The 23,987-nt window shown below is 43.9% G+C and overlaps 2 protein-coding genes across 2 annotated transcripts; one reads left to right on the top strand and one right to left on the bottom strand.

Annotated features, from left to right (window-relative positions):
* The first annotated feature begins 5,143 nt into the window (after positions 1-5,143).
* On the top strand, positions 5,144-6,622 carry nog3 (noggin 3). The gene has a single exon (XM_021324782.2). It carries the CDS (start codon positions 5,503-5,505, stop codon positions 6,136-6,138), a length of 636 nt encoding a protein of 211 aa, XP_021180457.2. The 5' UTR covers positions 5,144-5,502; the 3' UTR covers positions 6,139-6,622.
* A 9,942-nt stretch (positions 6,623-16,564) lies between these two features.
* LOC105937668 (chromobox protein homolog 2) lies at positions 16,565-23,398 on the bottom strand. Its single transcript, XM_012879113.3, has 5 exons — positions 23,256-23,398; positions 23,128-23,171; positions 20,657-20,722; positions 19,951-20,020; positions 16,565-19,853 (listed from the first exon to the last, which is right to left on the bottom strand). Exons 1-5 carry the CDS (start codon positions 23,319-23,321, stop codon positions 18,597-18,599), a joined length of 1,503 nt encoding a protein of 500 aa, XP_012734567.2. The 5' UTR covers positions 23,322-23,398; the 3' UTR covers positions 16,565-18,596.
* Positions 23,399-23,987: the final 589 nt, after the last annotated feature.

The following is a 23,987-nucleotide window of genomic DNA, read 5'->3' as shown; positions in this document are numbered from 1 at the left end:
AACTTTAAAACTAACACAATGTTCATATTCAACCATCTTTTCTTACCAGTTTATTAATAAATGTCCAGATGACCAAAAAAAATCCAAGACTGTCAGTACAGTCATTAAAAAAGCTCCACACTCACTGCTTCCACAGGATTAAATGGGGTAAAGGCTCATATTTAACTTGCTGATTAGGTGTATTGAATAATCAGTTATTATAAATGTGACTCTAACAGGCATTTTAACAGTTTGCTGCTAAGGACTATTGTTCTCCGATGGACAAGCATTTAGGGCAGTCGCTAATTTTTACAGGAGTGGATCCCCCGGCACGTTCAGACCAAGTTCAGCACATGCAAGGTTCAGAGACATGACAATAAGTTTTCAATAGGAAGTTCATATCAGGGCAATTAGACATAAACTGATCAGGTACGGCTTTCTTAAAAAGCCTGAAGACTCTAAAAGCAAGATGGCAGCAAGACTTGGGTTTGCAGAGCTGCTTCTTCGTGAAGCAAACGACTTGCAGAAGAATGCGCTTTAACAGGTTGTTTTACGAAGCTTCACCATGTGTAACAAAACCAAACGCAGCACATCAGCAAAAACATTCACCATAGTATGTGATGCCAATTGTCCAAGAGTTGGCACCAAACCAGGTAATCGCCAGAACAATGATCCAAAACAGAGAAACAAATCTTTAACAGAACAGCTAATGCAGAAAACAATCATGGCGTTGCAATGGCCTAGTCAAAGTCCAGATCACAACCTAATGGAAATGCTGCGGTGGGGCATAAAAATAGTTGTAGCGTAGTCGAGCATCTTCGCTTTAAAATCAGTTTTCCAGGTAAGAGCCAATCAGAGAAGGTCCAAGATCCTAGATAAATGACATTCCATGTGAGACATCCTTTAAAGTATAGTGTGTGGCAAATCTGCTGAAACTATTTACTACAAATTTAAAAAAAGCCTAATTATTAGTGTAGGGTTAAAGTAAAGTGACTAATTTATTGTCCTTAACATTGTGGCGGTGGCTGCGGCCAGGTTTAGATAAAAGCTTGCTGACTCGAAGGGAATCAAGATTACATGATTGTACACACACTTAGTTTTAAACCATGTTTGCAGAACCGCTCCATTGATTTTAATTCTCGACTCAAAACCCAAATAGACACACAGGTAATGATTCACACCTTGGCCAGAAGGTTAGAAAACGCAGCAACCGTATGCAATACGCGAGAAATAACAGCAGTTTCAGTGTAGTCACTGTGTAGCCAAGAAACAGACTTTGAAGACAAACTGTGTAAATGTATCCTAAACCGGCCACATGTTTAATTTCTTTTATTAGGACCGCTCTTAAAGATTCCCTCTCAAAACTTCTTAAACTTTCTCTAAAATCTATGGCTATGCTAAGTTTATTTGAGAGACCAAAGGTAAATTGATAGAAAGTCAGCAAACAGGCCTCGACAGGCTTGAGACTTGAAGAGAATGCGATTTGTCTAGTTTTCATTAGATTTTAGTGGCTCCGTGGAGACAAATTCACTCCATGACCTAAGCACACGTTTGAGACTTTTCCTGCAACCCCTAAAAGTCCTTTAGGCCTCTAAATCATCCCAGCGTGAACCTGGGTCCCCTGAGGCCCCTCGTGAGGGCCCAGATATGGAAGTGGATGATAAAAGGCCCACAAAGAAGAGAGGAAGCCTTATCTGAGCATCGCTGCTCCGCCGCCGACTTCCTCTGTGCGCCGATATGACAGTTTAACGGCGCCCGTCACACACTGTCACCACCATTAAATTACCCGAAATTCAGCCGGAGCCAGCGGCAGGAGGGCGGCAGTGGTCACGAGAAGAAAACCTAGACTGTGACTGCATGTTTCCCCCGCTCACTCTGAGTAAAGACCTCCAAAATAAATAAAGTTGCACATTCCTCCGCGCTTTTAAAGCCACCTCTAACTCGTGCGTTATGATGCGGGGGAGTCAGGTAAAAACATGCGAGTAAATAAGTGAATACATTTGAAAATGAATCCTTTATGTCACTTACATATGTGACAACTAGATGATTAAATAAGAAATCATTCCTTTCCTTTATTTACAATTATTTTAAACTCTAAATGATTTGTGTTTTTGCTTTCAAGAATATCCTAGAAGTAGAAATTGTTAATGTGAACATAGCAAATACACCAGATATAAATGTTGATATTAATGATGAAAATTATGATGAAAATCATTTGGCATAAATCTGAATATTTCCAAAACAGTCTTTGGTATGAGCGGAAAACGCATGAAACGGCAGTAGTGAGTTATTATTAAGAGCTGAAGCAATTTGAAGTGAATCTGTGACCATATGGTCTGCAGGGGGATTTATTGAATCGGAACTGAAATAAGAAAACCAGAGCCCTTTTTTTCTGTTTCAGAGTCTCTGTCAGATTCAGACACATTTAATGAAACTTAAGAGAAAAAAAACATTTAAACCAGAAATGGACTGGATTATCTTCTAAATCCATACATTGTCATGTTAAAAAACTCAAAAAGTATGGTGCCTTACAACAACAACGGACACAATGGACTGCTTTGAAAGGTTCATTGACAATAATATATCTAATATAGACAGCTGTCTGGGGTTCAGAGCAGGTCACATGGCAGACAGACAAGCATCTGCAGCAGCCAATACAGTCTTGCTTTCACTGTGAACGCTGTTTTAAAGGGTGAGAATTCCTTCAACAGTTCAACAGAATACTGTGATCTGTCCATAATATTTTTTTGCAAGCTGATAAAGTGAGAAGTGAGCAGTCATTTTTAAGAAATTAGACGATCAAAACTGTCATTGCTCTAAGGGGTTTTAGGAGCAATTTCCACCTACAATTCCATAGCTGATATTAATCGAGTATAGCTCCACAGTAATAAAGTCACCCACATTTATTTTCAAATAAATATTACAAAACACTATGAAAACCCTTTTGAAAACACAGGAAAAGCATCAGATTGTATAGTCCCTCATGATAGAGTGAATCAGTTGAAGCATATTTGTTCTACAAAGGTTCCAGTGGGCAGTGTGACAGGCAGAGCTGTGTTGATTTTTTGTTATTGTTTTTTTTTTGCACAGTTTAGCCAAATGTAGCAAAACTGTGCCAAATGTGTTTTTCCCCTCATGAAATGGAATTCAGTCTAATTCCTAAGGTCAAAATAAACGTAACTTTTACATTGAATTAACTTTCTTGGTTTATTGTTGCTAGCGCGTACACTGGTGCGGGCTGCCTTCCATGACTGCACTTCTAGTTTTGACAGTTTTACAGTCAGGCAGTCTTATAGACATTACAATACAGTGTACCGTATTGCTCCAAATATTCACTGAGTGGAGCAGCTTTGTTGCTAACCAAAGTCATACTTGCACATTTTAACATATTTTTGAGGGCATTGAACCACATAAAATCAGTCAGAAGCACAACAAATACAGTAATCATATATATAAGGTGCACCCAGTTATAAGACGCACTATTCATTTTTGAGAAAATTGCAGGGTTTTAAGTGTGCCTTATAGTTCGAAAAATGCAGAAAAGTACCCTTGTGCCATCTAAATGTACCATTGTGCACAGCATTACATCAACAATGCACAAGGCAATGCGTAAAGCTAAATCATAAACCCGATTATGCACGGAAATTGTGTCACCGGATATGGTGTTATCACTCTAAACTAAAAAGTTTAGAGTGATATCGGACATGGGCAGTTTGAGCCAGTATATGTTTTGTGTAATGTTTTTCTCTCTGCCGTGTTTAGGAGACCTTTTAAATCTCCACATGTATGTTAAAATAGCTGGGAAACCTTAAGTTTTTGAGCAAAACAAAATTGGGGGATTGTTTTGGAAACACTAAAGCCTTCTCCTGCAAGCCAGTTAGATTAGGGTAGCAAAAAAAAAAAAAAGTTAACATTGTCATCCCGACCATTGATTTTACTTTAAGGTATAATTTGTTTTTAACCTTCAAGCATTTCAGTTGTTGCTTCATTATTAAAACTATCAGATATGAAAAACAAACCCACTCCAGAGACGGCCCCAGGTTGGTCGAGGCCAGGCCCGTATTAAGACAATGTGGCGCCCCTGGGCACTATACATCAAAGCCCCCCCTTACCCGTGCTGTCCTCCGGTCAAAAACATCAGACATAATCAAGGGGATTTCTGTAATGGATTAATTTTCTGTAGCGTTAAAAAAGACGATAGATTTGCACGTACTTTTGGACCAGCTCAACTATGACAGATTGGGGAGGGGGAGTGATAGATCATGTAGCCTAATCTTGATTTATTTATCATTTATTATTATAAATAATATAACAATTTATGAAAAATATATTTTTAAAGCATGTGTCATGTGGTGCCCCCCCCCCCCCCCCCCCCCCCACCCCTATTGGTTGGTGCCTCCGGGCCCTGACCCACTGGCCCTTATGGATAAGCCGGCCCTGGTCGAGGCCCCAAGGAGAATTTCTTTTGGAGGGCCCATTTCTAACTAAACTCATCCCGATTCTCAGAAGAATCAGAATCAGTTGTGACTTTGCCCTCAAGTCTCAGTATAGATATAAAAAACACCAAGACAGAGGAAAGGAAAGGGAAGGAGCTTTATGTCTTGTTCAGAAGAAGAAAAGTGAAGTAAAAGCTTACATTTAACGTCTGTATGCAGTTACAGTGTGTATGAAGGAAACTACATTAGCATTAGACTATTTTAATGTGATAATTCACTTTAAAAAAGGGTTATAAAGGTTTTCCTTAACATGTAAACAATTGGTCCATTTAAAAACCTGTCCAGAGAAAATGTGTTAGTGTAAGTTAAGTTTTTCTTCTGGCTGACTCGGTCCAACTGAAGATGTTTCTAGGGTTGATGGGAAATCAGTCTCGTGGTACAGCGATCAGAGCCTCATTAGAAGTTGTCTTGGTCCAGAATGAAACATGCCAAAAGCTGACAGTTTAATGCAGAACTGGATCATTGGTAATCTGTCAGGTCAAGCAGTCTACACGTGGCCCCAACATACATCGTCAGATTTACGGGTGATTTTATTTCCATTAACATTCAGGTCAGGACCAGTTTAACGCTGGAACAATTTACACCTGAGAGACTTTTTCACGCGTTCGCGTTTTCCATTCAAACCCCGAACCCGAACCTATTCTGAATGTTACATTATCTCCCAGTTGTCAACCCGCTCTAGGCAACCTTCTCCTTCCCTGATTCCCAAAAAGGACACCGAGCGTAAAGTGCGCGGAGGTGTGGCTCGGTTCGGATGACATCAGCTCCTGTTGGGTACGTGCGCGCAGCGGCGCCAGAGCCAGTTCGGCTCCAGGAGGACCGGGGGCTGCAGCCACCATGAAGGCTGAGGAGATGTCTGAGCGGAACCTGCAGCGCAGTCCGGCGCGGAGCTGATCCCGGACTCTGGCGGCGCGGAGTGGACCTGGTTCTGTCTGAAGTTTCGTTTGGCCCTTCTTGCATATCGTTCTGTGGAGAAGACCCGGAGCTCTGTTGGGGGATCGGTGGCGGTCCGAACCGGACAGGTGGGATGGATCCCTCCGGCTGGCTCCTGCTGTTTCTCTCTGTGGTTCTCTGGATCCAGGACGGGATGTGCCAACATCTGAACCACTTCATCCGGCCTATCCCGAGTGACTCTATGCCCCTTGAGGTCCTGAAGGAGGAACCGGACCCGCTGCTGGACCCAAAGGAGAAAGACCTGAACGGGACGGAGCTCAGGAGCCTCCTGGGCAGTCACTTCAACCCGGACTTCATGTCCGTGTCCCCACCGGAGGACCTTTACGAGGACGAGCCGGACCAGTGCCTAAAGTTCTCCGGGCCGATGCCCAAAGAGATCCGAACCATGGAGCTGGAGGCGCTGTTCGGAAAGACGCAGAAGGTGAACCGGAAGCTGCGCAGGATGCTGTGGGCCTACACGCATTGTCCGGTCGTTTACGCGTGGACCGAGCTGGGCTGGCGGTTCTGGCCGCGTTACCTGAAGGCGGGCAGCTGCTACAGCAAGCGGTCCTGTTCGATTCCGGAGGGGATGGTGTGCAAAGCGGCCAGAACGACTCATTTAACCCTCCTGAGATGGCACTGCCAGCAGAAAAGGCTTCCGCAGAGATGCTCCTGGATCCACATCCAGTACCCGGTCATCTCCGAGTGCAAATGCTCCTGTCCCAACTGAGGACCGGCTCGGTTCGGTTCGGTTCTGCACTGACAGCTGCAGGGAGCTGAACGCTTGCTCCGCGAACTGCCCCCAAATCTCCGAGGAGAATCATTTTCATCTTGTTGCAGCAGATGTTCATCGTGTTATTTCAGGAATAAACTTTATAAATGATTTATACTCAAAGCTCTTCTGGATTAATACAAATCACGTGGCTGTATTTTATTTATAAATCTGAATTAAACTTCAGTTTACAGGTCGATCATTTGGTGCAAAAAAGAAAAAGTTCAGGTTGAGACTTGGAATGGATTCCCAGTGTTGGATGCTGGATGCTGAAGTGAACTCTGGATTTGATTCTACGCATATGAGCGAAAATGGGTTGAAATCGATCTGTTCCTGCACTGTGGGATCAGAGGATGATCAGAAACAATCTAGCATCAGGCTAGATGTTCTGTTTATTGTTCTGACGTTCTGCCATTCTTCATTCATTTACAAAAAAAAAAAACCTCCAGTTTCCAGGATACTCAAACCTCTGAGTCACATGAGCATCCAAGGTTATTCTGACTGTTTCAGGATTAGATTCTTACCGCAACCGGGTCCACATTATAGGGCTCCAACTTATGTTCAAAATGACCGAATTCATATGTATCAGTATTGGAATAAAATGTATATAACTACATTGATAAGATCAGATCTGATTCTGGATCTGTGGTTGCTATGAAATCAATTCTAATCCACTTTTTTTTACGCTAGAAGTGGCAAAATTGACACTTTCAAGGACAGACATGAAATGTTTACACTATTCCACCATTACCTTTTATACAAAAAAATGTTATTTTTCTGTCATTTAAATTGTACAATAAAGTTTTTATAAATATTGGTTAAAATGTTGTCTGTTTTAAGTGGAAAAGCTTTGATGAACATATATTTGTGAAGACATTTATCAGTGAAGAAGAGGGATCTTAAAATATGCTATTTTTTGCCTATACTTAATGTTTTATACAAAAAAATAAATAAAATTTTCTTAAAATTATTTATTCTGACATTGGCAACGAAAAGTTGATTTGGATTTCAAAACGTTGATACGCTTTGACCAATTCGGGCGTCTACCTGTGACAGACTTTTAAACTTAAAGCTGGCCGATTCTGACCCAGGGAATGCTGCGCTGCTGATGTGGGTCAGACCATCTAAGGGAGTTGTAGTAACGTGAAGAAGGGGAAACATTAGACTTCATTCTGGCTGTGCAGAGTGTTCTACCCAACCAGTTTTACTTCTGGGGATCTTTCTGCTCAGTCACTTCCAATAGTGGTGGCTCGTACCCTCTCACGCACGCATGCAGATCACACTGCGGCTGGCGTGCTTCGTGCCCACCAGAGGTAGCCTGCAGCCAATTGGGACTTTGACACCTTAAAAAAAAGACTGAAGCATTGAGAGAGAGAAAAAAATAAACACTTTTTTTAAATTAATAACATTTTATATTATATATCTAGGGTGAAATTTCTGAGCCTGCAAGTTCACAGAGAGAATCTAGGCTTCTTCTTTTTTTTTAGCACACCATTTCCAGAGTTTTCCAGGATCAGATTCCCAGACTTTTTCAGTGAATTGTTGCCACACTTACTATTCCAGTGCAACATTTACTGTAAAGTCACCCTAATTGTTATTCAGCAGAAAAGGAACGTTTGAACCATCGTGTTAAGGCTTCATGTTTAGTCATAGGCTGTTGGGTTTTAAAATATCCGTAAGCCATAATCATCAAAAGTACAATTAATAAAAGCCTTCAAATATTTCACTCTGAGTGTTATGGTTCTACATAATATCTGAGTTCCACTCTCTGACATGAGTCACAAAAAAATACTTTTTTTTTTACAGTATTGTATGATCATTGCGCAAAACACTTGTTTACTGAACAACTTCTTTGGGAAATTCGGTTTATGTTGGGATCGAAAACGAAAACTTCTGGAGAAAGTGACGGTGCTCTCTCCGGGTTGAAGTGAGGTGAGGCCTCAAGCGAAGGAGTTCCAGCCTCCTGGCGTCCTGTTCCTGAATGGCGTCAGGATAATCTGATCTGCCATGGCGAAGAAGCAGCTCGGCCTAAAGGTGAAGCTCTGATCTACTGCAACATATCTGATCCAACTGGTGATGGGGAGTTACGGGCCTTCAGCTGTTGGGTGGCCAGGCTCTGAATTAGAGCAAAAGGGAGGAGCTCTATTTTCCGGGGGAAGCTGTCTCCACATGATCCCAGGATCAAGATGATCCAGGTAACCTCCCTTTAAAGGTTTGCAAGGCACATGTTCTTGTAAGGAGACCCTGCTGTGAACCCAGAACGCTCTGGAGACATTGTAATTTCCTGCTCGCCTGGGAACACCCAAGGATCCCCCATAAGAACGGCTGGGAGGGAGTTACTATCAGGATTTCCCACCTAGAGCTGCTTACTCCAATAAAAGCAACCTCAGAAAAACACAAATCAAGGTGTGATAATCATTTATCCATCCATCATCTTGCCCACTTGTCTATGCAATATTGCTGGAGCCTATCTCCAGCGGTCATAGGTTGAGAGGCGAAATGCACCCTGAACAAGTCGCAAGCTCCTCACAGGGTGAAAGAAACGAGTAAAAAGAAATCTCACATTTAATTCCTTCAACATATCACCACAATTAACAGCCTTATTTTTCCCCTCTCTGCTCTAGTGGAAAGTGATGAAGTCTCCCTAAAGCTAACAAAGGAATCAAGGGGCTCCAAAATGTGAAGAAATATAATGGCTGCATCATTAATGCAGCAGCTGCTTGCATTTATGTGTAAACAAATCTCATGAGCAACAACAAAAAAGTATTCTTATCAGTCTCAAAATCTATCAGCAAACAATTCTGCAATTCAGATTATCCTACTTAATCACGGAGCTCTTATTTCTCAGCTGATAGAAAGGAATGAGAGGAAGACATTTAGAATATATATTTATTTTTCAGAGCGAAAACACTGAATTATTACATTGGATCAAGTCCCTAAAATAATCAATTTGTAATTTATTAGTTATAGTAATCACTAATAAATAATCTCAATATTATATATTGATGATTAAGTAAGCAAAGAAGCTAAATGTAGGCGTAAAGAAACACCTTAAGGAAATTGAGAAGGAACTTTCAGAATATCATCAGCTAGGATGCCTAAGATAACTTAAGATCTAATTTCATCAAAGGTATTTATTCAGGACTCTCTGTTTCAGTAACATCAAGGTTTTTCCTCATACTTTGTAGTTTTAAATACCCATCTTGAATCTAAGGGAAGGTGTGGAACAGTGCAGAGAGGAGAACTCAATCTGAGAAGACCTCTGAGGTCCACCAGGTCCTGACAACAAAACAGCCTTAATAATAGACCAGAACGAAACAGTATCTTAGACGAGACAAGATGGCGGTTCGGTTTTTCCACTGTAAAAACTGGGCGTGGTGTTGGTTTCTCTTTCTGGAGTCAGAGAGCGGAACCACCGGAACAAAGTGATGTTCCGGTCTCCAAAGAGCAGGTACGCAAAGGCAAACCAAACTAATCTTTGCTGGAATTTCAAAGAATGACAACGTGAATGAAAGTTCATCCCAGTTCTAAAAGTGGCGCAAACATGTTTCCACCGCAACCGGGCTCCTGCTTGGTACTGGTTCTGTGTCTCCGCGTCTGCCTTCTCACTTTATCTCTGCTCTTCTGGCACAGAAGTCAACCTGTTGCTCTGCCAGCTCTGTCAGAGGAGTTTAGACCATGTGCCGTTGTGGTACGATATCACCCAGAGATCTTAAAGCAACCTACCATCCCTTCAAACCTTGATGCTCATGATTTTAAAACGTGTTAAAGATGAGAACATCGTTCTGGCTGGAGGCAAAAGTCTAAAGGTAACCGACATGGACCGAGATGGAGAGACAAGAAGTCGTTCATTTCAAAAGCTTAGTGAATCCTACACTGGCAGCATCATTCATTCACACATACCGACATGCATCTAAATGAACGTTCATCAATCTGTTAACGAGCTGTTATAGTTAAGAATCTAAGGATGGTTATCTGCATGATGAAGAAGAATTTCACCTTCGTCTTATGTCCAGATGAAGGGATGTTCAGCGACACTACTAATACTAAGACGCTGAATAAAGTGGTCAGAAGAGCCGTGCTGATTTACCTTTTCATTGTTGCTGTTTTGTTCAAAGCAAACGCAGTAGCTGTCAGTAAATTCCATTTGGATCACAGCAGTGATAGCGATTAACATTTTTATGGTAAAAATTATTCAACCGCCTACGCCTTTTCCTGTATTTCTACGGTTGGTGTAGGGCAGCTGCTGTTTATACGCTTTAGATTTATATGTTTAGCACTACTTTGCAACAGTAGTCATTAAGACATTATGACAGACAGACAAATGAAATGTAAAGACTCCGTTTTTGTGATGGAAACATTATGGTGCCGGTGTAGACATAACATTTTTGCATCATCCGTTTTTTTACTTAAATGTTCAGTTTTGGAGAAAAAAAAAAAATTATGTGTATTATTATAGAGTTTTGTGAAAAACAGAACACATTTAGGCAAGCTGTGTTTATGTTGAATGGAAACATTTCTAAACGCGGTAATCCAGTGTTTACTACTCCTGCTTTGAATTCCTCCTGTTAGAAAGCAATACATGTGGAGTACGGAGCCAGGCTCTTATCTCTGTAGGCATTCAGGTCGAGGCCATGACGTGCTTTGATGCTCGTCCTCGTCTGCGGGGTTTAAAACTGCCAACCTGACCAATCGTCTCACCCACGCTGCAGCTTTTGCTTAAAACGCAGCCGTTTGATGCAGCTCCGCTTTGCTTTTTTGGCAACTTTAAAGGGGCAAACCATGCTTTGCAGTTCTTCCTTTTAACATTGAAATCATTCAGGTATGGCCTGCATAAAGTGGAACTTAATGCTTTGGTCTAGATTCCTTCTTGATTTACCTCCACATCCCCCTCTTTTACTCCTGTTCTGAGGTGCATCCGAGAGCGACTAATTTTGGCGCTGCGTCTTTAAATATAAAGGAGGCACTACTGCTTGAAAAAAGTCACAAAATTTACACTTGAAAAAAGGAACTTATGTTAAGAAAATATTGTAGGTTCTGTCAAGGTTTGTGAAGTTTTGAACCCGAATTCAGCCACACACAAAAGCCATGTTTAAAGAGTTTATTGAATCGTTGAATAGTGGAATGGAGAGCCAGAAGACTGTACCAGGCTGCAGCAGAGGGATGGTGGAGATGGACGGCGGAGCTGAGGCTGGCAGACGAAGGGAGCAGAGGCTTGGCAGGTGCAGGGAGCAGGCAGGCAGACAAGATGGGAGGCAGGGCAAGGCAAGGCAAGGCAAGGCAAGGCAAGGCAAGGACAACGTGAGAACATTGTCAGGGGACAACTGCAGACAATTGGGCGGGGAATGGCAGACTGAGGTAAGCTTTTATAGAGAGGTTGGCAGGTGGAATGAGGTTCGGATCTGATTGGGCATGACAGGTGTAGATGATCAGCGGAGAGGTGCGGTGAGAGGCTCTATGGGAGGCGGAGGGTGCCAGAACTGAACCAGGATGCAGTGAGAAAAGCTGCATCCTGACAGGTTCATTCTTCCATAAATATATCAGATACCTTTTGTAGATAGATGATTAAAAAAAAGTCCATGTTCCTCACGTTTAAAAATATCTTAAAACATTTAAAGAACACTGATCTTAAACACCAACACATCATTCAATTCAAGAGCGGCCTATGTACCTTGACTGTTCTGTCGTATTCCAAGTGAATTCGCTGGATCTTCAATTCAAGGAAGATTGGAGACATTTGTCTGATTAAGGAATGAAAATATGAGGTTCAGGGAGGTGTCATGTTGAAGGTTTCTTCGGTCACTCTAGATGTCACTCATAGCTCCGGTCGCATCAGACTGTGGAATAAACTGAAGAAAAGGAAACCCAAAGACAGAGATATATTTGCGACGAAGAAAAATCATATTTGTTTTTTTATGTTGATGTTCTCCTTGAGATAATCTACGACAGAATGAAGCTAAATTGAAAAAAAAAATAAGTTGCTGTGAAGAGCTGAATCCCTACGTAAGAGCTGATAGAATCTGCTGGTGAAGAGTCTCAGTCAACCAGGACATGGCAAAAAGAAAAAAAAAAGGGTGAAAAAATTATTTAAAAAAACTGGACTTCAGTTCCGTGATTGAAAATGTTTTGCTCTTCATCCGAAGGGCTTTATCATTTCAAAGCAAGCGCAGGAGAAGTTCCAGTCCTGATAGCTGCATGAGTGTGCTGTTATACTTCACATGCAGATTAAGCTCTCTTAACAATGGCGCTCGTTAAGACTCGTTAAACTCTTCAGATGAAGAGCGACATGTCTTCAACCACGGAACTGAAGTCCACTTGGTTTTATTTTTCCGACCCATTTTTGGAGCTCATGCCATGGGCTGCAGACAAAGTGAGCTAGTGCTCTCAGACAAACCTGGAGCTGGGGAGGCTGTGGGGCTAGGACATCGTGTTTGAGGCTCTCATCTGGTCTTCGTTAACGCTTTCTTTAGTTCTGCCTGCTATTGGCAGGTGCGGCTGATACAGTTTAACCATCTTTCGGGCTCATTTTAATATTTCAGACTCAGTGCCATTTCCCTTTTAGTGTTTTCGCAGCCTCTGGGTTTCCCTTTAAAGCCTCCAGTTCTGTTCCTGACTAGAAACTGGAGTAGGGCACGGATAGAGCCCGCAACCCGCGATCCGAGGCCTCAGTCCACAGAGTAGCCGTCTTGGGTTTGAATCCCGGCCTGTGGACTTTTGCCACATGTCTTCCTCCCCCTCTCTCTTAAGCCCATTTTCTGTCCGCTTAATGTCAAATAAAGGCCACTAGTACCGCAAAAAAAAAAAAAAAGTTGGATCATCAGGGCTCTGAGGAAAACTTCTGGCTCTCCCTTTCAATCTTGGTGTGGGTCAAGCAGTGCAAGTTCACACAAGGGGTCAAAGCGTTGGTTTGTGCCTATTTGTTGACCCCAAGTTGACATCATCCTGGACAACGCATTGTTTTTGTTGATCAAATAGCACTTGTTTTGATTTGGACCAAAATTTGGACCAAATTCCTCTGGAAATGGTTGGGGGCGATCCTGAGTACACGTTCACCCACATTCCCCATTATAACAGCGGCTACCTGCAAGCCAGAGTCTGCGTATCTGATTCTAAATCCAAGGTGAATTTGACCACAATCCTGAGTCTAGGACCGCCCAAAACTACTTATTGGAAAGGGATTCATAAATATTTTGGCCGTAGAAGTGCTGCTCCTCTGCACTGAAAGGCGTTCTCCTGATTCATTAAATCAAGATGTCTCGTTTTTTTTCTTTTCTTTTCTTTGTGCAGACCCAGAAGCGTATATCTGTGCCGGTCTGAAGACTCACTGGGATCCCCAAGGTGAAGCTATGATGTGGGAATTCTAGGTTTCCCTTCCTGGATCCGTTACATCTGTGACTTTAGCTTCAATTAGTGGCAGACATTGAATAAGAGAAATTTAAAAATGTACATTTCGTAACTCGCCATACCTTTTTTTTTAATATTGAATCAAATCAGCATAAACCGGTGGCAGACTAAATGGTGACATTTCATTAAACCACAAGTTATAGAAAAAAGGAATCTTATCCACTTTTATGGTCCAACACTAATGGGAAAGTATTTAGAAACCAGCAGGTGGCGCTAATTCTAAGGTAAACTGTAGAGTTGATTGAAAAAAAAGACTATTGCTATATTTATCTGAAACTTTGCTTCTTCTAAGTTCCACAAAGATCATTAGACAACCAGCAGGGGGCGACAGAGGTGGCCAGACTGAGCCCTTTAGAATGTATGTTTCACTAGAACTGCAGGTCCTGGGTCAGGGCAGGTCACACACTGCTCTACAGAGTTCTCACTGTTTACCCCGCTCCAGCAAACTGTGAGGGCCCGCTTCTTCCCCTCCTCTACACTCGAACTTACTTTCAGGAAATTTCCACCTCCCTGCTCAGCTCCGACCATAAATCCGCAGCAGCTTCGTGGGACGACAGCGTCTGTCTCCAACGTACATGACCTTCCATGTGCAGTGTTCGTTCAGGCTTAATGTTGCTCTGTCCTCGGTTCTGTCTGTCAACTCATCGATGCACCGAGTCAGTTTCAGTCTGGCTTGCTCCTTTACTGAAGTCTGCTCCATCCATTAATGTCCTCATATCCAAACGAGGATCATATTTTTACCAGATCAATGTGGGATCTAGCTTCTGGGCTGGAAATAAACTGGAACAATTAGTTTGTAAAAGTCCCCTCTGATGTTTGGCAGGAACGTAATCCATTAGGTTTATTTATGCTGCATCAGTTTAGATCAAAAGCCATCTTAAGGCACTTTACAGGAGAAATAGATCAGTGGAGAGCCCTTTCCACGAAGGTGCCATAGCTAAACACAGAAAAACAGCTCAGAGTGCAGCCTCTCTGCAGAAAAACAGAGGGAGAACATAATGTTAACATCACTAATAAGTACATCATTGGAGAGTAGTAGGAGAAAGCTGCAGAATGAGCAAAAGAGGTCAGTATGTCCCCCAGCAGATTACCCCCATTTAGCCCCATAACTACAAAATGGCTCAGGATAACCAAAGGCACTCTAACTGTAAGCTTTATCAAAAATAATTTGTCATTGCAACTTTGTACATTCCAATGAAATTTGTCTTTTGCATTTAACCCAGAATTCTCGCAGTATTAGTGCATTCACATACGCGTGAGAATCCATCTTGTTCTTTTCCCGTCTTAACTGTCCGGGCCAATTATGTTGCAGTATTATGGTTTAAAAAAAAAAAAAAAAAAAAAAAGAAAAGGAGCTGCCGAGTCCACAGCTAAACCAAAATAAACACGGCAGCGCAGGAGAATGCAGACGTAGCTGCTGGTGTCGGATCTATTTAGTCCGAATCTACAATTTCTTCTTTGAAAGAAAATCAAGAAGCGCCTTGACCAGCGTAACTAGTTGTGGTCTCTTGTGGCGTCAGATGCTCATGACATTTCCATTGGATACTGTGATTGTCTAAACCAAACTTTGGTAGGCGGGCACTAGGTGTCGCTTCGCCCAGTCAGCTTGGAAAGTTCTGCAGAATATCGGGAAGCATTCTGGGCTAAGGTCTGGCTTATAGATCCAGAGTGGCAGTCATGTGGGTTTCAGACTGGGAAACTTATAGCCTTCCAAGGATTCAAGCCCCCTACTTTAACCACTAACCTTCAATACCCACTATCTTTTAAATAATAATCAAAAGGAACATTTTAAGCCCATACAATAGTAGCTACAAGTTAATGGGATATCTACCAAAGAGACAAAATCCAGAAGCTGGTTCTCCAGAAAAGATGCCTAATAATAAAAAAAATTCTGCCTCCCATTACACTTGTGGAAACTTAATGAATCATCATTAAACCTGCAATGTGAGAGTGAAGAGCTCTGTTGAGAATATAATGAACAATCAGATCTCTTATAAGTATATGACGTAACTTGCCATTATATGCCATTTTAATATACTGGATTAAATAGGGACACCAGAGAAGATGAAATCGTGCTTCTTGAAATCAAATTACACTGATCCAACTTTAGTTTTTACCAACAGCAATTTTCCAAACAAAAATGGATAAATCTCAAACCAAGTTTCATTGAAACTGTTTACGGTGTTTCTATTTAGCTAAGAGTTTCACAAGAGAATAAGTAACAGCCAAACTTCTTCATGGACTCAGAACCAACAGCAGCAGTTTAGTTTGGGGGGTGGGGGCAATGTCAAAGAGAACATAATTTAAATGCGTTCAGGGAGAATATGTGACCAAGCACTGCTTTGAGCCCCGTTCTGATTGCTCCCCTTTGTTTTATGTCGCCACCCAGTGGCGAGTATTGGTATTACCACGTTTTAGGTTGAATGTAGATTTATGTATTTATGTGGATTTAGTTTTAACCCAGAGACGAATAAATATCCTTTCATAGTGTCCTCTCAGTGCGACCTCGGCCACACAGAGGTCATAAATCAACAAACAGATGCATTTGTGTTCCTTTGAAGCTGTGGCTACCTGCAAGCCAGAGTCTTTGCTAAAATCTCTCTACCCGGTGAATTTTGTTCCAAGAATTTCACTATGATCCAGATGTTAATCTGTTTGATCCTACCATCTTCAAGTCACCCGAAGATTGCTGCTCTAAAATTAAACATGTCAATTTCACAAGCTCGTTGATTTTTCTTTCCACATTTAAATGATTGAAAATAAATACCTTTTATCTTATGTAGGCCTATTTTAATAATTTGAAACTTGACTGAGGTATGATTTTATATTTTATATAAGTGCGAGCCTTTTTGTAGTCCTTACAGTATTTTTATTCCACCTGGTCTGCTGGCTGTTCCCATCTCTGGTCTCCGAGGATGAATCCTGGCGGTGTGCGAACAGAGACACCTGCTGGCGGGGACAGGAACTACACAACAAGCGCGCCGCTGTTTGAGCTTTATTTCCAAAATCCTTCAGACTGCACAGAGGCAACACAGCCTACAAGAAGCTGAAGCGAACCGGCCGACACGAGCACCAAATCCATATCAGATATAAAGGGGGAAAAAAATAATAATATTTACAAATATAAATAACACAATTCAAAATGACACTGCAATGATGCATTATAAATGGTAGAAAACGGGTAAATGTGATACTGGGACGTTAGCTTACATCTGTACTGTGCTTAGTGTGGGAGATAACCGTCCACGATACCGGTCAGAACAAAAAACAGTTCACATTCAATACACCTTTGGTCCAGAAACACAATAACACGGAGAACCGACGGGAGTTCTGAGGAAGAGTTCAGACACAGAAACGTGAGGTCCGGTGGGGGGAAAGCATGGAGCCGACAGGAGCAGGAAGGTTTGAAGACATCGTCAGGAAAAAGGTGAGAAGTGGCAGTGAGAGTCCAGCTGAGACCTGAGGACCTGCAGAGGAGCCGTCAACGTTGAAACCTTATAAAGACGGCTGAGGTTGCATTGGACACAGACCCTCCCGATAGGTTCTGGGTCCAAATCCAGCAGAAGACGCGAGTCTTGAACTACGATGATCACTTTCAGACAGGTAGCTTCTCCTATAAGCTGTGTAGGAGAGTCCGCTCGAACACTGAAAGTTAGAAGGGCCACTGTTCTCCTCTTTGGCGTGAGTTTCCATTCTCTTTTTTCTTTTAAAAAGAAATAAGCTGATCCGGCTTCATCGACAGCTCGTTTTTTTACGAAGGATTTTCAGCTTGCATGGAGCCAAATGGTTTCTGTCACTGATGAACAGAATCTGTTTAAAAAGTACATTATGGGTGGGGGGGATAAAATCCATAGATTATCTGACTTTCTCTAGTTTTAAATTGTATTAGTGCCAAAATAATAGCTGGGAAAATGAACTGAAAGCAGGGACAGGCCCAAAGCGAGCAGAACCACAAAGCCTAGTAATAAGCAGAAGTCAGAACGGCTCTGATGAACCCAGCCTCACTCAGAGCCACTGAAACGCTAAGAGATGGGCTGCTGGTCACGTCGCCCCTGCCACCCCGCGCACCATTTCAGGTCAAAACGGATCCAATGGCAGATTTGAGCACGTCTGGGACAACTTAGGAATAAATATCACAATAAAAACAGACACGGGTAGAAAGGAACTGACCTAGACCCACACAGATGTTATTGTAGCCGGCGAAGCCTCACATTCCTAATGTTGAAAAGCTGCTGCCACGGCTGCACCGTTAACGAGAAAAAACTGAAATAACGAGGTCCTGGCTTTTTGAACCGAATCCGACAACGGCACGTCCATAAAGACGAATCCTCCTCGTCTTTATGGACCTCGCTTTCGTGCTCTGGTGCACAGCACACGTTGGAAGAGGAAGGGCCCAAACTGTTCCCACGAAATTAGGAGCATGGAGATGTCCGAATCCCCCTCCCTCCCCCCGTCAAACTGTACACAGTACAGTTTCCATAGGGTAGTGAATACTTTTGGCAATATAGTGTATTAAGCATGAAAACATTACTCCTTTTATTCACCCATCCTCAAGGCTGATAACATAACTTAAGGCAAAAAGACACCACAGACTGATCCTGACGCCTGGTAGCGACCGCTGGGGGGGGGGGGGCAACGGGTCAACAGAACCGCGGTGTGTTTCAGGCTCTGTATGAGGCCTGGAGACAAAAGGTGAGGAAAACAGATTATGAACCGGACCGTGAACTGAAGAAACCCCAAGCGTCGTTTAGACACCTTGTTTTCAATTCTCCAATGCAACCTCGTGATGAAAGCCTCTGTAGGTGTTTCTGTCACCAAGAGCTGCTGTCAGCAACACAACGTATCAGAGAGCAGACAGAAAACCCAAGAACACCAAAGAAACCTTCGTGAGCTGCTCCGTTAAGCTGAGTCGGAGTCTGACTGGAAACAAACGGTGTGAGGGTCCCTTCATCGCTGCAGAGCTCCAACGCCAGAGAGGCGCCCGAGCTGAAGCGGCAGTCCTGGGACCTTCCTCAGTGGTTCCGGGAGCTGAAGAACCCCACGCTGGTGGGAGACTCCTTCACCGTCACTGTGATGAAGTTGGCCGTGACGTCGGTTACAAAGACGTGCTCCATGAGGCTGCGCGCCGGCCTCCAGTCCGTCTCTGTGTCCGACTCGGCGCCGCGGCCGCCGCCGCTCGGCCGGCTGTCGTCGGGGAACGGCGAGGCGTCGCGTTCCGACTCGCTGCTGCTGCTGTCCGACTCCCCGGTGCTGAGCTCGTTCAGGCTGCGGCCCTGAGAGCTCGGCCCGTGCTTGCGCTCCTCCGGCCTGCTCCCCGCCGCGGGCTGCGCCCTGCTCCGGCCCGGCTCGCTGGCGCTGCCCGGCGGCGGCCCGGAGCGCTGGCCGCCGCCGGCCGCGGCTCCTTTGCCGCTGCGCGGGCCCCCCTGGAGGACGGCGCCGGGCGGCAGCTTGCTGACGCTCTGCAGGTTGAGCGCTCGTAGGTTCGCCGCCTGGCTGGCTCGCTCCCGGGGCGTGGGCGACGGCGACTGTTTGGAGAAGCTGGAGTTCTGCTGTTTGTGTTGAAGCAGGCCCGTCTGGCCGCCCTCCTGCCTCCTGTGGGCCAGCGGGGGGCGCTGCGCGGCGACGGCGTGTCCTCCGAAGCTGCCGTGCAGGCCGGGAGGCGCCGAGGCCCCGCCGGGTTTCAGGGAAGCCTTGAAGGCGTCCGCTCTGCTGCCGCCGCCGCTTCCCGTTTCCGAGAAGGAGCGGCGGAGCTCGGAGGGCTTCTGCGACGGGCCGCCTTTGCTGTGGGAGGAGGAGGAGGAGGCGGAGAGCGAGCGGTCGGTCCAGATGCAGCCGAGGGACGCGGGCTTGGAGCCGGAGCTCTGAGAGAAGGAGGAGCTCCCCTCCTCTCTGGAGCTCCGGCTCAGCCCAGGGTAGGTGAAGCTGGCCGGCTGCAGGGGCTTCTTCACGCCGGGCCTCAGGTCATCTCGGGACGACCTGATTGGTTGGTGGTGGCGCGGAGGCGGGGGCGGGGGGAGACTCTTCGCCTGCCGCAGAGCCTTCAGGTCCGGGTGCAGCGGCTTTCTCCCGCGCTTCTTCTTGCGGGGAGGATCGGGCTTGGCCAGCAGGATCTGCGGCCTCTTCTGGGGGACGGGGTGCACACGAGGACTCGGCTTGGCTTTCTTGACGTGCTCTTCGTCCTCCTCGGAGGAAGAGGAGGGCTCGGACGAGAGGCCCGAGGAGGAGGAGGAGGAGGATGAGCCGCTGTCCTTGGTGGCAGCAGGTGGAGGCTGGGGGCGAGAGAAGAGTGATGAGGGCGGATGGAGAGGGAGGAGACCGCGGGGGGGAAGAGGGGGGGGGGGGGGGCTAGTGTGCTTTGATTTTTACCAGGATCTTCCGGGGTCGTCCTCTGGGCCGTTTGCCTTTCTTCTGAAACAGAAGCTCTCGCTCTTGTTCTCTGGAACACATCAGGGGGCAAAGATGGTGATCAGCACCTCCAAACTCACTCCATTACAAATTATTTAAAACGTTTGGCTCTTTCCTGAGAGCCACGAGCGATCAGCTGGTAGTGAAGAGGACTCAGCCATGTTTGGTAGAAAACAGCAACTAAATCAGTTATTTACAGCGGCCCGGTTTCACTTACGGAACCGGTACCGTTGTACCGTTGTTCAAAAATTACAAACACGGATTAATAAAGCCGATGTACGTCGTGTATCCCCGTCATTTCATTTTACAGCCAAAATTCCAACTAATTTGGGATGTTGTGTAAAACGTAAATAAAAATACGATGAACTGCAAATTATTTTCAACTTATATTCAATTGAACACACCAGAAGACGAGATATTTCATGTTCTAACTGATAAACCATAAAAGGGGTTTCGGAGTAGATTGTCCTTAAACAGAAAGCGGATGGACTAAAACTGGAAAGAGCATCAAACGTGAGGAAGGAGTCGGCCTCAAACTCAGAATACCATCCGTGGTTAATTAGTTATTCTTGGCTTGGTGGGTTTTTATTGGAAACGTTTTTCAGGAAAAACAAGAAACATCTTTACACGTCAGATAAAAACCAGATGGATGCCGTAAAACTCTCACCTCTTATGAAAAGCTGCCAGCAGCCTCGGGTCCAAAATGTTTTCCTCGGGCTCCCAGCTGTTGTGCCTTAAGAAAAAAAAAAAACACACACACACCAGAAATCAGCTTCAGTCTCTGCAGATGCTTCATGAACAGATAGTACAGCGCAGGAAATCCGTGGCCGTTTTCCGTTCACAGCGTTGGGGAAAAACCCCGTAAAAAAACAAATCAAGGCCACGTGTTGATGAGGAACGACGCGCCGTAAGTTCTGGTAAAAAGACGGAGTACAGCCGGTGTTCACAAAACCCCCAAATACCCGCAACGTTTCCCCCAGAAGGAAAAACAGAAACGACGCGCCGCCATCCGTTCCAGCAGAATAAGTTATAAACTAAATTGTTTATAATGAAATAGCCTATGTTGCATTAGAACTATACTTTTGCATTCCTGTAGCTTATTTTTCAGTTTCTCATATTTGTCTGCAGCCGTTTGTTGAAACTGTGCCTGGGAGACATTTGGGATGAAGCTTTGATTCAGATACATTTTTAATAATAATAATAATAATAATAATAATAATAATTTTATGAAGAAGAAAAACAAATAAATCGTCAATCTGCATTTTTGGTCCATGTCGCCCAGCCCTGGTCTCTACGAGTAGTCGTTAAATCAAAGGTTAGTATTTTTATCGATTTTTCTGCTGCGCTATAAGACTTACAGCTTCCTGTCAAATCAGTACGCCTGGCCAGCACAAGGTTCTGCTATTTACGTCGCATCTTCTTTCATAAACAGCTTAAAACGTAAAGAGTGGTTTGATTTAGGGAAGTCAAACTAAGATTAGTCGTCGCTCCTTATATCAAGGTCCATACTCCAGTCAGAATCGAACAGCGAGTCAATCTGGACATTTTTTGGGAGCTCTCGGCTGAGTGGGATCTATTTTGTTGTTGTTTTGCAGTAAAGGTTTTATTTTTATTTTATTTTTTTTCATTTTTCCAAAACCTGAAATTACAGCAAAAGGGTTTGAGCTCTTAAATGTATCTATATAGAATAATCAAATTCATACAGCAAGAATTCATAAAACAAAACACCATGCTGGTTTTAAGGCCATAATAAACCCCTCCATGTGGCAGAGGACTCGATAGTTAACTTTCAGTCTATATCTGAAGAGTTTTTATGGCACAGAAACGCTGGTTTCTTTACTTTTGTATAGAACCTGTTTTGGTTCAGTGTATGGATCACCAACTTTTAGAAACTCAGAGCTATTTCGTCGGTACCGCGCCGTACGAAGGGCTGGCGGTACTGACCTTTAAACTGGAAGAGTCAGAGCCCACCTTAACTTTATGTAAAATATGTTTTTAACGCTTTTTGTCATTTATGAATCTATGTAAATACAAGTATAATTAAAAAAGACGAGAAACTGAATAAAATAGCATTTTAAGTGCAGCTCACTGAAGAGTTGTGCTATTATTTTTATTTTTTTAACAGGCTTGAGGGCACTACATATGTTCCTTTGGGGGGTGGGGGGGCACCAGGTAGCCCCCCCAAGAACCACATGTGGTGCCCTCAAGCCTGTTTTAATAGCACAACCCTACATTGAGCTGCATCTAAAATGTTAGTCTTGCGTTTAAATAACATTATCCACAAAAAGGGGGGAAAAAAGCATAAAAATATGTTTATTATATAAGATTATCTCTGACTAGTAGTTCAAAGATCAGTCCCGGTAGCCCTTCCTATGACACAGTCCAGGGTATGAAGTAGCTCTCAGTTTCAAAAAGGTTGGTGACCCCTGATCTAGAAGTTTCCACATGAAATTTAAAAAAAAACCTCTGGCTGGGATTATGATTTAAAATCTAAAAAGGGCGTTAGCACAACAATCAGATAAATGTTCGATAAAAACACAAGATCCAATGACCCAAACTGATCCAGAGACCCAGGAAGAAAAACACTCAGAAGGGTGAAACTTTTTAACACCAAAACAGACAAAAACAACCAAAGAAAAAGAGCACAGCCCGACTGGTCACTGGGTCAAAACTAACATCCAACCGGGTTGTTCTTCCTGGTCCGGTTCTGTAAACAGGTTCGGTTCTGTAAACAGGTTTATCCTCCTGTTCGTGGAGTCTGTCGCTGATTCGATCGTGTTTTTGTTTTGTTTTCGCTTTTGCGTTTTCTGCCTCGGACCGAAATAAACCCGCACGGTTCCGTTTACTAAAAAACACTGGGTCCAACCGAGCCTGCAGCTGGCACTGGTCTAACCGGGTCCAGCTGGTACTTGGTTCGGGAGGTACCGCGGGGTCCGGCCCGCAGCTTGAGCCGCCTCTGTGAGTTAGCAGTTAGCAGCTGACCCGGGTTCGGCTGGTACCGGCCCGGGACACTGTTTACACGGCCTCCTTAAGTCCGAGCAGTCAGCAGCTGGTTCTGGTTCGGCCGGTACCAAATCTGGCCGGAAGTGTAAACGGCGTCTTTGTGTTAGCGGCTAGCAGCTAGCATCAGCTACTCACTTGGAAGACCAGCCTCTCCACTTCACCAGATACTCGAACTTTCCCTGGAGAGACACACACGGTCAGAACAAGAACCGGAACCAGAACAAACGGAGAACCGCCGGCTCGCGCCGACGTCCGGTTCTTACCTTCCTCTGCCGCTTGCTGAGGATACACTCAGCATCGAACACCTGGCCCACCGTCACCCCCTCCATCACTGCTACTGGCGCACGGTATGGGCGCTACCGGCCTCCGTACGTCCTCCCTGCTTGCTTTGAGACCGCTGGTAACCCCTGAGAATCTTCTCCTTTGCCTTCAGGCATAATAAATAAGTAGATTAACACGCATTACCTTTTACACCTGCAGTGATTTGAGCTGAAACCCTTAAAAAAATAAACAGAATCCCTCAGACATATGTAGCATATTTCAAAGTTTCATCAACATATCACTGTGTAAAAGGTAGTTAGTAAAAACGAAGACCAAAGCATTTAATTTCCAGATGATGGCCCACCTTCAGTATGAATCCATTAACATCTTGCTTCAAGAGTATTTTTATGTATTTATAGTGTAGTTCGTTTATTTGGGCATTTGCTTTTTTATACATAGATAGATTTATTACAGACTCAACTCCAAATTACAAAAACGAATAAAAGAATAGAAAGTAAAATAAATAAATAAACTATTGGACTTGTCTATTTATTATCATGTTTGAGTTAATTTATAGATATATAAATCACAGACTATGTCAAGAAACATTAACCTCCCAAATAAAGGAATCACGGCACTAGATGTGGCAACTGGCTGGTTTCCATCCATAGTCTTTTAGGCTTATAAAACAAAATCTATCAAATCATATGTATTTATGATTTATTTATGTAGTA

The sequence above is a fragment of the Fundulus heteroclitus genome, chromosome 10 (genome assembly GCF_011125445.2).
Source record: "Fundulus heteroclitus isolate FHET01 chromosome 10, MU-UCD_Fhet_4.1, whole genome shotgun sequence".
Taxonomy (NCBI): Eukaryota; Metazoa; Chordata; class Actinopteri; order Cyprinodontiformes; family Fundulidae; genus Fundulus; species Fundulus heteroclitus.
The sequence above is the reverse complement of the archived record's forward strand: the minus strand, read 5'-3'. Positions and strand labels throughout refer to the sequence as shown.